Genomic DNA, 12,870 nt, shown 5'->3' with positions numbered 1-12,870 from the left:
AAACTTCCTATAACAATTTAACATGGAAGCATTTACAAACAAATTGTTGAAATTAATTTTTAATAAAACAATTATATTTTATTAATTAAATTTAACATATATTTACATCAGTCAACTTAACTGTATATATTTTATCAATCATGCTTAAATCTAAAATATAATTAATACCACTTCTAATTTTTAATGCAATGATTGAATTCTATACTTCATCATTAGGAGTGTTACATCTGTATGTGTTGTTTTTGTCCTTCTATGTTCTAATGTATAACACATAAAATGTACAATCAACCATTTCAATTTCGTATTGCTAGTTTAAATATTTGAATGAATTGACTCATTATAAAAGTTAAAAGTTAAAACTTCTGTTCTCTTGTTGAATTTTTAGTTAAATTATGAGATTTTAAATATTAATATTAAAAAATGCTAGTAACTCCCTTATAAATTAAAATATAAAAATCCAAAACGAGTGCACAGATTATCTTCTTACCATTAAATTTTTATAATAGAATAATTTACTTACATATTGCTAACAGCACATAATTAGAATGACTTAACATATATTTTTATATATTATTCTGCATAAGAAAGACGAAGACAATACAATTAAACAGTACATAGTTTTAGGCCTGTGTTAATATAAAATAAAATATAATAATAAATTATATTTATTCACATTTTTCTTCAACATTTTCAATATGATCATCTATATCTTGTTCACTATTAATACTATTTCTGTCACAATTTTTATAAATTAAATTTTTTCTTTCATATCGTTGTCGATTTTTTTCTTTTCTCTTGCGTTTGATTTCTTGTTCTACTTCATCAGGATCTTTACCTTCATTAATTAATTTTTTTCTTTTGTTAATTAACCGTCGTTCATCAAAATCAGTTTCATCTAATTTTATCTGCGCTTCTCTTTTTGTAACATGTACTTGTGTTAAAATTTTGGCAACATGTAGTCCTATAATAAAGATGAAATAATAATTAAAAATTGTACAACTGATGAACTTTTAAAATAAATAGAAACAAAAATTAATTTAAAAGTGAGAATTTATAATAACATTTATTTAATAATGTGTGACCTTTTATATCATAATATATATAAATTTTAAATATTCACAAGAAATACAAAATAATATTTAAAATGGTTACCATTGAAATAATTTTTTATGTAATGTTTTTATAACTAATTGGTTTTATTCTAACTCCAAATTGATTGTATTTATTACTCTACTAATATTACATATAACAATAAATTATAACTAATTTTTATTGTCGTAGTATTAGATATCTATTTATGTTTTATTTTTATTTTTTTTTTTTGTTAAATTTTGAATGAATGATTAACTAAAAAACTCTATGATAATTAAATTATTTATTGTTTTTAAAAATTCATATGATATACTTTTTCCAATGAGAGAACATGCTGCAGTTGGATGAAACTTGGTTCTTTTATATATCCTTACATGATACTCTACTATCATGACCAGTTTTACTGTGACAGAATGTTATATGAAGATGTGCAGAATCTGACACAAAATTGGTTTTAGGAATTGAACTCAAATTTGAAATACTATACATTTGTAAAACAGGGACTACATAAATTAGTGTGATATATAAGATACTTGTCTAGTACAAGTCTTAATTAGATACATCACATTATTATACAGAATAATTCACTTTGGGAATAACTTTCTAAATTTTCTCATTTATCATTATAACATATCGTTTTTTTTTATTTTAAATACTTTAATAAAATATCTCAAAAATTTTAAAAACAAAAACCTTGTATAAAAATAAAATATACATTAAGTATTTACTGGAAAAAATGTACGATTTACCTGAGACGTCATATTCTTTTAATCGAATATTAATTTTCTGTTCAATCGCTTTTACTAATTTTATATCATGTTGAGTAACAATAGATACAGCACGGCCTTGTCTACCTGCTCTTGCAGTTCTTCCAACTCTATGAACGTAATCAGTAGCATTATTTGGTATTACATGGTTTATTACTAATGACACTGCAGGAATATCAAGACCACGACTGGCAACATCAGTGGCAATTAAAATTTTGGAAACATGAGATTTGAATTTTGCTAGTCCAGCTAATCTTTGACGTTGAGAAATCATTGCATGAAGTGATACTGTGTCAAATCCAACTTCATTTAATGTCATATGCAACAACTGGCAGTTTCTAAAAAATAACATATATTAATAAATAATATAATATATAATCAATTTATAAATATAAATATTATTGAAGTTTATGTTGATTTGATTAGGTATTGAAGCTAAAATTTACATTTTCTTTAAATGAGATAATTTGAAATTAATGTGGACTATCAATCTTAACTAGGAGTATGTGTCCAAATTTCACAACTTAATAAACTAAGTAAAATCCTTAAGGCAGTGGTGAAATTGGGAAAAAAAATCTTAGGGGGGAGGGGCTATATAATTTATTTACCGTAATAAAAGCTGTGAGCCCTTCCCCTATTTTGAGTATACTTTAATTATATATATTGTAAACAGTGTACCTAATTGTTTGATTTTACACAAGTCTTAAAACTCATTTTATGGTTTAAATAGAAACAAACTGTAGGTAGCAAATACTAGGTACTAATATCGTAAGTAATTTTAAAAGTTCATTAATAAAATTTACTACATTTAGTTTAAAAAACTAACTAGTATAAATATTATTTACACATATTTTATATTTACTAAATAAGTAATAATAACCAACGACTAATTTAACGACTTTATTCATTAAACAAAGTGTAGAAAGTAAATGAAAGAACAATTATTTTAATATTAATTTTCTATTACCTCCAGCTCCATTTGAAACAAATCCATCAATTACTTTATCAAAATCAATTATTGTTCAATTGAACAATGTCAACTGCTGTTTATTGTACATCTTTTTCTAAGATGTAATAAATTTCAAAAGAATAATGAATAAATATAAAGTAATAGAACAGTATAGTCTATATATAATATAAATTTTCAGTAAAACACTAAAATATATTATCATAGCATGATGTAATGTGGTAATAAGTTTAGATATGTAGGTGTAAATAAGACAAAATAATAATTATATAATCAGCTTTTATTATTGTAATTTGTTATTGATCTAAAACTAACATCCCGTTCCTGCAGTCATAAACAAAATTTCAAGACAATAATATCAAATTGGGTTCATACTTCATGCAATGTCATAATGATAATATTATTATTGGATTATTTTTCTTTCTAACCTAACTAATGTGATTATTGCAATACGTGTGAATATATTCAACACGAGGAACCTAAATTAAATGTAAAATTTTATATGAAATAATTTGAAGAAAAATAATTTTATCTTATAACATATTATATATTATATTTTTTCTTAACTTAAAATTATTAAAATATTTATACTATTAGATTCTCTGAAAGAAGGGCAAAATGATACCTTTGTCTTTCACAAAATTGTCAGGAGGGAGGTTCCCCCATTGTTATGCCACTGCCTGTCTTAAGGAATGCTTTATCTACTGCATCTAGATAAACTATGCAACCTAAATAAAGATCAAAAGAATGAATGAACTAATAGTTGACGCTAAATACAGCAAAAAAATCCTACCTTTAATTTTACAGTTAAAATATTTATTAAATGTAAGATATAACTACATTAGATTAATATCATGAAAGTTTTTAAGAAAACTTTATTGTATCATATATTTGTACTTACTTGCATGTATCAGTGAATATCATAATCAGTCCTTTTTCATCTTTTTCACGGAAATTTCTAACTATTTCTACTAAATATCCATCCTTTACATTATATGGACAAAGCACATAAAATTGTTCCAGTTCATCAACTGTTTTCACTTCAGCAGTTGATTCATACACATAAGTATAAAAATATATAAAAATGTTTTATCAAATCAATATTATTGCTTATAAGATTATGTATAAAAATAAAACTATATTACAAAAATTTAATAAAGTAATAGATTAACATCATAACTTATACTGATATTATTAAGCTTAATTAAATATTGAAGGACAGAAATGTAAATAAAAAAAAAAATAATAAATTTTTTGATATTTTTCATACTTTTTGTTTAGGAAAATAAATACAAATTAACATAGGTATATCTATTCAAACAAATATATATATATGTTGTTTCTTTAAGTGTATATATAGTAATAATCTTCAAATAATTTGATTTTAAAAAAGTACTGATTTTTTACTATTGGACAAAAAGTCTAGAAATATAAATTATTCAAATTCCACAAATGTCACCATAAAAGTATAAATCAATTTCAAACTATATCTTGACTTTTTGTAATTAACAATTGTCATTTTATAAATATAAAAAAAATAAAATATTGTTTACAAATATTAAATAAACATTTTAATAATTTTTTTTTTATTATTTTAAATTTGCAAATTAATTAATTTGTATTTTCAGACATTCTAACCACTTAACAATAACAAAAAGTCTAGACTTTTTGTCCAGAATTAATTTACAGTATACTCAATGTAAATTTCAACACTTAACAATACTATAAAACATAAAAGCACCAGTATTATGACTTAATTTTATAATTTTAAATATTGTCTATAATTGAAAAGATGCTATTAACAATGTATATTTTTTATTTTGTCAATCATTATTATAGTTTAGCTGTGTATAAGAAATCAATAGCCATGTAAATATAAAATTTTACATGTTTTTGCACAAACTGTAGATAGCAAACTGAATATTATTTATCTAAAATTATAATTTACAGATCATTTGTCTTTTATGACACATAAAAATACAGTGTATACATTGATTAAATAAACTTGTATATTTAATAAATGGTATACACTATTAATAATTGATACAATTGTCAAATTAATTTTTTTTAAATATGGCAAATAATTATACAATTTACAATATTATAATATAAAACTAATAATACAATATAATATATAGTTATTATATATACAATAAGAATATTAATTTATATTAAATTAACTTACATTTTTTTTTTGTAATCATTTTCACTTTTTCGAGAGTATCAGTCATGGTGGCACTAAATAATAAAGTTTGTCTATCTTTCGGAAGAGCGCTAAAAATAGTAGTAATTTGTTTATCAAATTTACCACCTAATAATCTATCTGCTTCATCTAATACTAGAAATTTAATACGTTTCAATGAAAATGTATCACAGCTTTCCAAATGATCGGCAAGTCTAAATAAAATGTAAAATAAAATGAATGTATTTTATTCATAGAATATAGGTATGTGTATGTAGATACCTTCCAGGTGTTGCAACCACTATATGAGGTTTTTTTGATAATTCTCGTGCTTGGACTATCATTTCCATTCCACCTGTAACTACACAATGTCTAAGATTCTTAGGTTTACCAATTACAGCAAATTGATCTGCAATCTACAAAATTGAATGAATACATTATTTAATATGTATCTAGACTTAATAACCTAAACTAAAAAATGTTAACAATAAATTTACTTGATAAGCTAATTCTCTAGTAGGTGTAAGAATAAGAGCAAATATTCCATAAGGATCTTCCCAAAGTTTTTGAAGAATAGGTAAAGCAAAAGCTAATGTTTTACCACTTCCAGTTTTAGCACAACCTATACAGTCAATTCCATCTAATATTTTTGGTATACAATTTTTTTGAATTTCAGTTGGTGATTTGACGCCTGAATTTATATAGAATAAACATTATTATTTAAACAAAAATATTTGTATACACATAATTTGTTATAAGTATTATAAATTATAATATAAATAATTTATAATGTGTGTAGTGCTACATACTTTGATATTGAATACAATCAATATACAGTGAAATAGAATCACACATTACAATAAATAATAGGGAAAGAAAAATACAACAATACATGCTTTAAAGGATAAATCTGATGTCCAGCATTTTTCAATATATATAAAAGTCATTTTAGATACGATCAACAGCAATCTAAGTTGTAACTTGTACTTTTATTTAATTTAAAATGCACTTTACGTAGAAATAATACAACTCATCTTTTTAAATATAAACAACTACAGGATAGTTGTAACTACATAAATAGATTTGCATATAATTGTAACTCTAAAAATTTAGCATGGATTCTAAAGCATCTGATTTATCAATTAGAAATACAATCATCACATAAAAACATGTACCATGCACCAATTCACATCAATTGACCAATTACAATCTATAGAAGAGTAAGGATAGAATAAATAGGAGCTTAAGATAATCAATATTCAGACATGAAAAATCAAAGCAAGCTAAAAATTAGAGTACTTTCACATCAATCAGTTTTTATTTCAATAATAATTGGACTTGAAAGAATTTCAAGTTTAATTTCATTATAATAAAATATTAAGCTGGATTGTATTTTCTTTGGATTGAATATTTACATTCAAAAATATAAAAACTAAGAATATGTTCTAAAGTATTTCAATGAGTAATTAAAAATACTTATGCACTTTTTACTACAACAGACAACTTCCTATTTCTTTCCACGATTGTCAGTAATCACATATATGAACGTTACTGTAAAATGAATAGGTACTCACCAACCGCATTAAGCTGATCGCACAAGTATTTTGATAAATTTAAGTTTTGAAAATTCATGATTAACAATGAAATGTTTAAAATTTAATAATGAATTATATCTTTACACTTCTAATTTCTATAGACCTCATTAATCATTATGAGCACGTGCAGTGTACTCTAACATCTGAAAAATGTAATCAGTAAATACCACAATTCGTGGCTGTTATCTGAAAAAAAGATAAGGACACTAATGAAATGATAAAAGTAAAAAATTGAAAAAATACTACCAACAGTAAAGTTGTTATTGTAACTTAACTGATTTATAAATAATAAATAAATAAATTCAATTACATATTTCAATTATATAATCATTAAATAATTATAATATTTTTATTGATTTATGTTACTTATATAATTTATTTTATTATAATAAAAGGTTATTAAAAAGGTTATTGGTTTTAATCATATGTTTTGAATGTTTTGATTCAAAACTACAATCTACGTTTTTGCAGTTTTATTAGAAACAAGTAACAACGCTTTTGTAAACTTTTAGATTATTTTAATACTTACTTAATAAGTTTTGCTCGCTTCACACTAAATTACAAAACTGATTTTGGTAATTAATTATTTAAAATATAGTAATTTAGTATTTATACGGATTGTAGTATTCTGAATACGATGTTTATAAGTATTCAAAATACTTTTAGAATATTGTTGTGATCAAGAGCACCCATAGAAAAATTCTCATGGGGGGAAAAAATTTTAATTATGTCTATAAGATAGGAAGGGGCTTACAATTTAACATTATATTATTAGATTTTATATATCAAACTGGAATATTATGAAATAATAATTATTTAACCAATTAACCATAAAAGTAATTTATTGAATTTTTATTTGATTAATAAAGTACATACATTTATATTAAAATATTAATTTACAAATAAAAATTATAAATTTCTTTTTTTAACACCAAACATATTTATTACTTATTCTATGTATTCATTTGTTTCATCATCAATTTTTCCCTAGATAGATACGCTTATCATCCATCAAGTCTATCTTCACTCATTGTAGATCTCGTGTAAACAATTTTTCAACATTTTCGACATTTTACAGGGGGACCCCCCCCCCCCCAATTATGGGCACCCTTGGTATAGTGATGTCATTGAAGAGGAAATTATTTTTATGCTGTGGATGGTAGGTATACTAAGTACATACTTAGGGAGTAAGTGAATATGTTGAAGCTTTGGATGGGTGAATTTTGTATTTGATTAAGGTCTGTGATTGTACCTATGGCTTCTGTTATGTATATGAAGTTTTGGGTACTTGTTTGATATAGCCCCGCCAGTACGTCGTAAAAATTTATCATCCCACCATAAATAAAATAAATAATATAATAAATAATAGGTATATATTATTAATTATACAAGAAATGCATAAGTATAGGTACCTAAGTATATAGGTATAATTAATGTTTATTTTATCATAATTATTATAATAGAGATTGGAGGCAAGAACTTAGATATATCCTTTAAGATGGTTTTCAAATGCATCTAGTTCTCCGAGACTAAAAATGGGACAAAATTTTGTGGTCAATTGGAGTAATTATCTATATTATTGTTACTTATTATAAAAAAATTAAATAAAACCAGGCTTAATAATTTTGTTAGATTTTTGAAAAGCTCAAGAGGTTGGTCAAACACTCAAACATCGAGAAGTTGTGGGATTCTGCTGAACGAGGAAATAAAAAGCGTCAGAGATTTTTATTATGTTATAATTTTTTTTATAATAGGTAGGTAACAATAATACAGATTATTACTCCAATCGACCACAGGATTTTGTCCCATTTTTAGCTAAATATGATGATTGCATGTAGTATGAACAATAACGGTACAACTAATGTCAGAGAACAAAAGAAATTTTATGAAATCGTACTTGGCAAAAATGTAATCAGGAGAACACATTTCAGAGAACAAGACGCATTTGAATTTGAAACCATCTTAAAATATACATCTGAGTTCTTGCCCCCAACCTCTATTATAATTAAGATCAACTATACATATATTATACCAATATACTTATGTATTTCTTGTATTATTAATAATATATATTATTTATTTATTTTATTTATGGCAGGGTAATAGCAAACAAGTACCGAGTTTTGATTTGTTAGATAGTTTATAGAATTTGTTTAGATTTTTAGATATTACTATAGGTACATCTATACGATGTTGACGCTATATTCAACTTTTAGTGCGTAGTATCTTCTCTCTGAAGGGTGTTCTTGAACTTGTGAAACAAATTTAGATAAATTTCTAAAGCTGAATTGACTTTTTTGTACATATCAAGTTCTATGTTTCTGTTGATCTTAGTAGACCATGGTGATGTTTATACGTTATTATGTTAAAGAGTACTTTAGTTTGTATTTATTTACTATTTTTGAAATATGCTTTACTGCTTTAGTATTAGTAATTCTTTGTTATTTTTCGATTAATTTTCTGCAAAAGTGAGAGAAATTTTTATTCTTCTGATCCTGTGAAGAGGTTTATTTGTGATTACCTAGGTATATAAAGACTTTCAACTGATTTGAATTTGAACACACCTGTAGCGGTTGTAGCTAAACGTAGGTTTGTTTCGTGAATTAGGTTGATAATTAATAATTATTAATATGTGTTTTTCTGCTGAGGATCATACTGCTACCCCGTATTCTAATTTGAATCTTATTATTGTTTTGTATATGTCTAAAAGCTTCAAATTGCGTGTGATAATATTTTTATGACGTTGAATTTTAATTCTTAATGCTGTTTATTTATTTATTTATTTATTTTTTCTTAATATGATGTTTTCATGAGTATTTTTTGTCAAACGTGGTCTTGAGGATTTTACAATATTTTTGTCATGCATTATTTGGTCATTATCGTTTTAAAACTATAGGGAGGTTTTTTTTTTTTTTTTGAGAAAAAAAATACATTGGGATTCATTAGAGGAAAAGTTAAAACCTGTTTCATTAGACCATTTTGTGATATTGTTTATTTAGAGTAAATTATATATTATATTTTTATGTTAGATTCTAAGGAAAATATTTAAGTCATGTGCAAATAAAGTGTATTTAATGGGGCTAGTGATTGAGTTAGAGTTATCGTTTATGGCCAATATAAATATTGTTATAGATAGGCTAAACTCTTGTGGAATTCCGTTTTCTTGAAGAAATATTTTTAAAGTTACATTGCTTGATATGCCGTGATGTCATGGAAATATAGAATGTTCTAGTTTTTAGAAAGTTTTTGATGAAATTTAGGAGGTTTCCGTTGCTCAATATTGTAGGTACTTAGTTTAGATATTATTCTACGTTTCCATGTAATTGAAATTTCGAAGGCTTTATTAATGTCAAGACTTATCAGACACATCGATCGATTTTCGTTAAATGCTTTGCTGATTTCGGTTTGAATGTATACTGATGTCTTGATTTATTTTGATGGAATTGGTTTTGGAAGATTAAACGGTAATTCAACTAGTTATTCAGGGTTTTCATTGAAGTTAGTTAGATTTTTAATTTGTATTCCGTTTTTAGTTATTTCGGTATTTAATTCCCATGGCAACTTGGGTTTTTTAGATTCCATTTAATTATGGTAGAGTTGATTTTAGAGTCGCGTTTTCTTGGTATAGTTGCGCAATATATATTGAAATATGGTCACTACTGTATGTCTCTGTATCGACTTTCCAAGATAAATGATAGGCTAAAGCTGAGTTTGAAAATGGTAAGTCGAAAGCTGAGAAAGAACCGTTGTGTAATTTACTCGTGTATTATTGTTTCCTTTATTTAAAAGAATTATGTTTTCGTATTTTATTATTGTAGTAAAGCAAAATAATAGAACGTGTGCGTAAAATATATGTAGATACAACACATACACATTTATTTATTACCTTTATATATATATATGTGTATATACTATATACGCGAGCATATAATAAATTTACTAACTTAAATACAACTGGAGACTCACTGATTATTAGCTGAATCAATGAGTAGAATATAGATTTGATTTATTTATAATTTAACATTTATTATGTTACACTACTTGTTACGTATGAGCACAAACGGAGGCTTAGGCACATAAGGTGAGCGAGTCTGCACTCTGTAAGTTTCAGTGAATGGTCGATGGGTACGGTCCGATTGAATAACACATTTTTATTTATATTAAGGAATAAAGATATACATATTACTATTAGTCACAGATGATTATATTATAATACGAGTACATATAAGCAGTGGCGTCGAGTCAATAAATTTAAGTGAAGCAAAATCAAAATATTTACATACCTACCCACCCTTGCTAAAGATATTGTCTTCCTCTAATAACTAATAACTTTATTTATTTATTTAGTATAAGTATTATGTAATGTAAAAACAAAAACACATATACGATAAATCCACCCATCCTCTTTATTATATATGAAGCGATCGCTTCAGTGTATGTTCGGCGCCACTGCATATCGCAAACGATTTTAAAGTCGATCGTGCTAGAATTTGTTTTTAGGCTGCGCTCACGAAAATTAATTATGGTGGTATAGTAACTTAATAATAATAAAAACTTTTTTATCGAAGTCGATCCTCAAAGGTGAAATATATTTTTAGTAGATCGCCGAAAAAAGTTTGACCGTCCCTGGCATATAGGAATCTGTGTGGATGTGTATACACTGAGATTCTGATGATGACACCCTTTTTAGTCATTGACTACGAAGGAAGGTCATTATTAAATTATTCTTTCTATAATTTTACCACTTGTGTCAATTGATTTAGATCCCCATATCTCATTATAACTATTTAAGTAAACAATGACTATGTACAGTGTTGGAAGTTGGTTGATTGTTTGAACAAGGTCATTATTGTTAGAATTAGTTTGATTTGATATGTATATATTGCAGACTGCAGTTAGTAATTTTTTTTTTCTTGTATTGTTATTGCAGTTGTTTCTAGATTAGTTATTAAGTTGATTTGAGTAATATAGAAAGATTTCTGTAAATGACCGATTTTGAGATAAAATTTGATTATTTGAAAGTGTAGCGAAAAGAGAAAATTATTATTTAACTAAAAGCTCGTCTTACCATAGGTACGTAAACTAAAACAAGAGATAAATATATAAATACTCCGAGATGAAATTGTTTAGAACTATACATTAACATTTAGTCGAATGACGATTAAATATCGGGTGAGACTACAAATGGCACCCATAAACGATATGATCATGACTTCATGAGTTTTAACACGCATAATTGAACCAACACTAATTTTTAAATGTATATTATTAATTAGTATAATATATACAATATATATATATATGTATATATTTATTTATTTATCACATTGTACACAGGTATTTACAACATGTCTATGGGCTACTTGTAATATCGCTAAAACGACAATTATTAAACATTATAAATTATAATTATGTATAGATCAGTGGTTCTTAACCTTTTTACCATGGTCCGTGGCGACCTAGAAATGAGTATTCAATTATTTAGTAACGTCTAAATATAGATATATTTTATACATACTTATGTGAATATTTTATATTTATTTTACATATCATGTCGGTGATTTAAAAAAAATAGTTAGCTAGGTACCTCTAAAAGGGCCACATTTACTCTTACATACTTTCTTCAAATTACTATAAAAAATTTAAATTACTTAGGTATTTCAATGTTTGAATTTATAAAACTTATCTATTTTTCCATGTAATAAGAAATTTATTTTGATACTTTGAATGAAGAAATTAATTTATTTGTGTTATCCAGTTAATTAAATTATTTACTTACACAAATTATGTGTAACAGAATTTTGAAAGTTTTTGACTATTTTCACATTTCCTTTGAATATGCCGTTGTGATTGTGTTTGTTTTCATTCTTTGTATTTAAGTTATATAAAATTCTTAAAACAAAATAAGAAACAAAAACGAATTGTATATATTTTAAATTTAGAAGTCAATCAAAGAGAAGAATGAAAAACTTTAATAAAATGTTATGTGATTTTTTTTCAAATTGAATGAATATAGTTATTATTTGGTATACGATGGCAGATGCAAAAAGATAAATTTTCTACATCATACTTTGATTGTAACTGCGACCATAATTTAACCCATTAAACCAAGTATTGAAGTATGACGTATGTTCCCTAGCAATATTTGATAAGCATAACAAGGGTTCCCAAACACGACTATAATCAACAAAAATTACAAAACAGTCATAGACCGACAGATGGCGCACGATTATAGCACAACCACCAACTAAAAAAGTAGCAAAAACC

The 12,870-nt window shown here is 25.1% G+C and overlaps 1 protein-coding gene across 1 annotated transcript; it reads right to left on the bottom strand.

The window, feature by feature from the left end:
* Positions 1–649: 649 nt before the first annotated feature.
* On the bottom strand, positions 650–6,767 carry LOC112599124 (probable ATP-dependent RNA helicase DDX49). The gene is made up of 7 exons (XM_025345883.1): positions 6,583–6,767; positions 5,506–5,699; positions 5,291–5,424; positions 5,015–5,223; positions 3,728–3,896; positions 1,842–2,197; positions 650–961 (listed from the first exon to the last, which is right to left on the bottom strand). The coding sequence occupies exons 1-7, from the start codon at positions 6,638–6,640 to the stop codon at positions 666–668; spliced, it is 1,416 nt and encodes a 471-aa protein (XP_025201668.1). The 5' UTR covers positions 6,641–6,767; the 3' UTR covers positions 650–665.
* Between the last annotated feature and the right edge of the window lie 6,103 nt (positions 6,768–12,870).

This window comes from Melanaphis sacchari, unplaced genomic scaffold, assembly GCF_002803265.2.
Source record: "Melanaphis sacchari strain LSU unplaced genomic scaffold, SCAv2.0 Contig4_pilon_pilon, whole genome shotgun sequence".
NCBI classification, from domain to species: domain Eukaryota; kingdom Metazoa; phylum Arthropoda; class Insecta; order Hemiptera; family Aphididae; genus Melanaphis; species Melanaphis sacchari.
This window is presented reverse-complemented; position numbering and strand designations above follow the sequence as displayed.

Excerpts from the sequence above, each read along its gene's own strand:
- LOC112599124 (XM_025345883.1), bottom strand. The coding sequence starts at position 6,640 with ATGAATTTTCAAAACTTAAATTTATCAAAATACTTGTGCGATCAGCTT. Across the intron at positions 5,425-5,505 it reads CTAGAGAATTAGCTTATCAA|ATTGCAGATCAATTTGCTGT; the intron begins GTAAATTTATTG and ends TCAATTTTGTAG. Across the intron at positions 2,198-3,727 it reads ATATTCACTGATACATGCAA|AAACTGCCAGTTGTTGCATA; the intron begins GTAAGTACAAAT and ends GTTATTTTTTAG.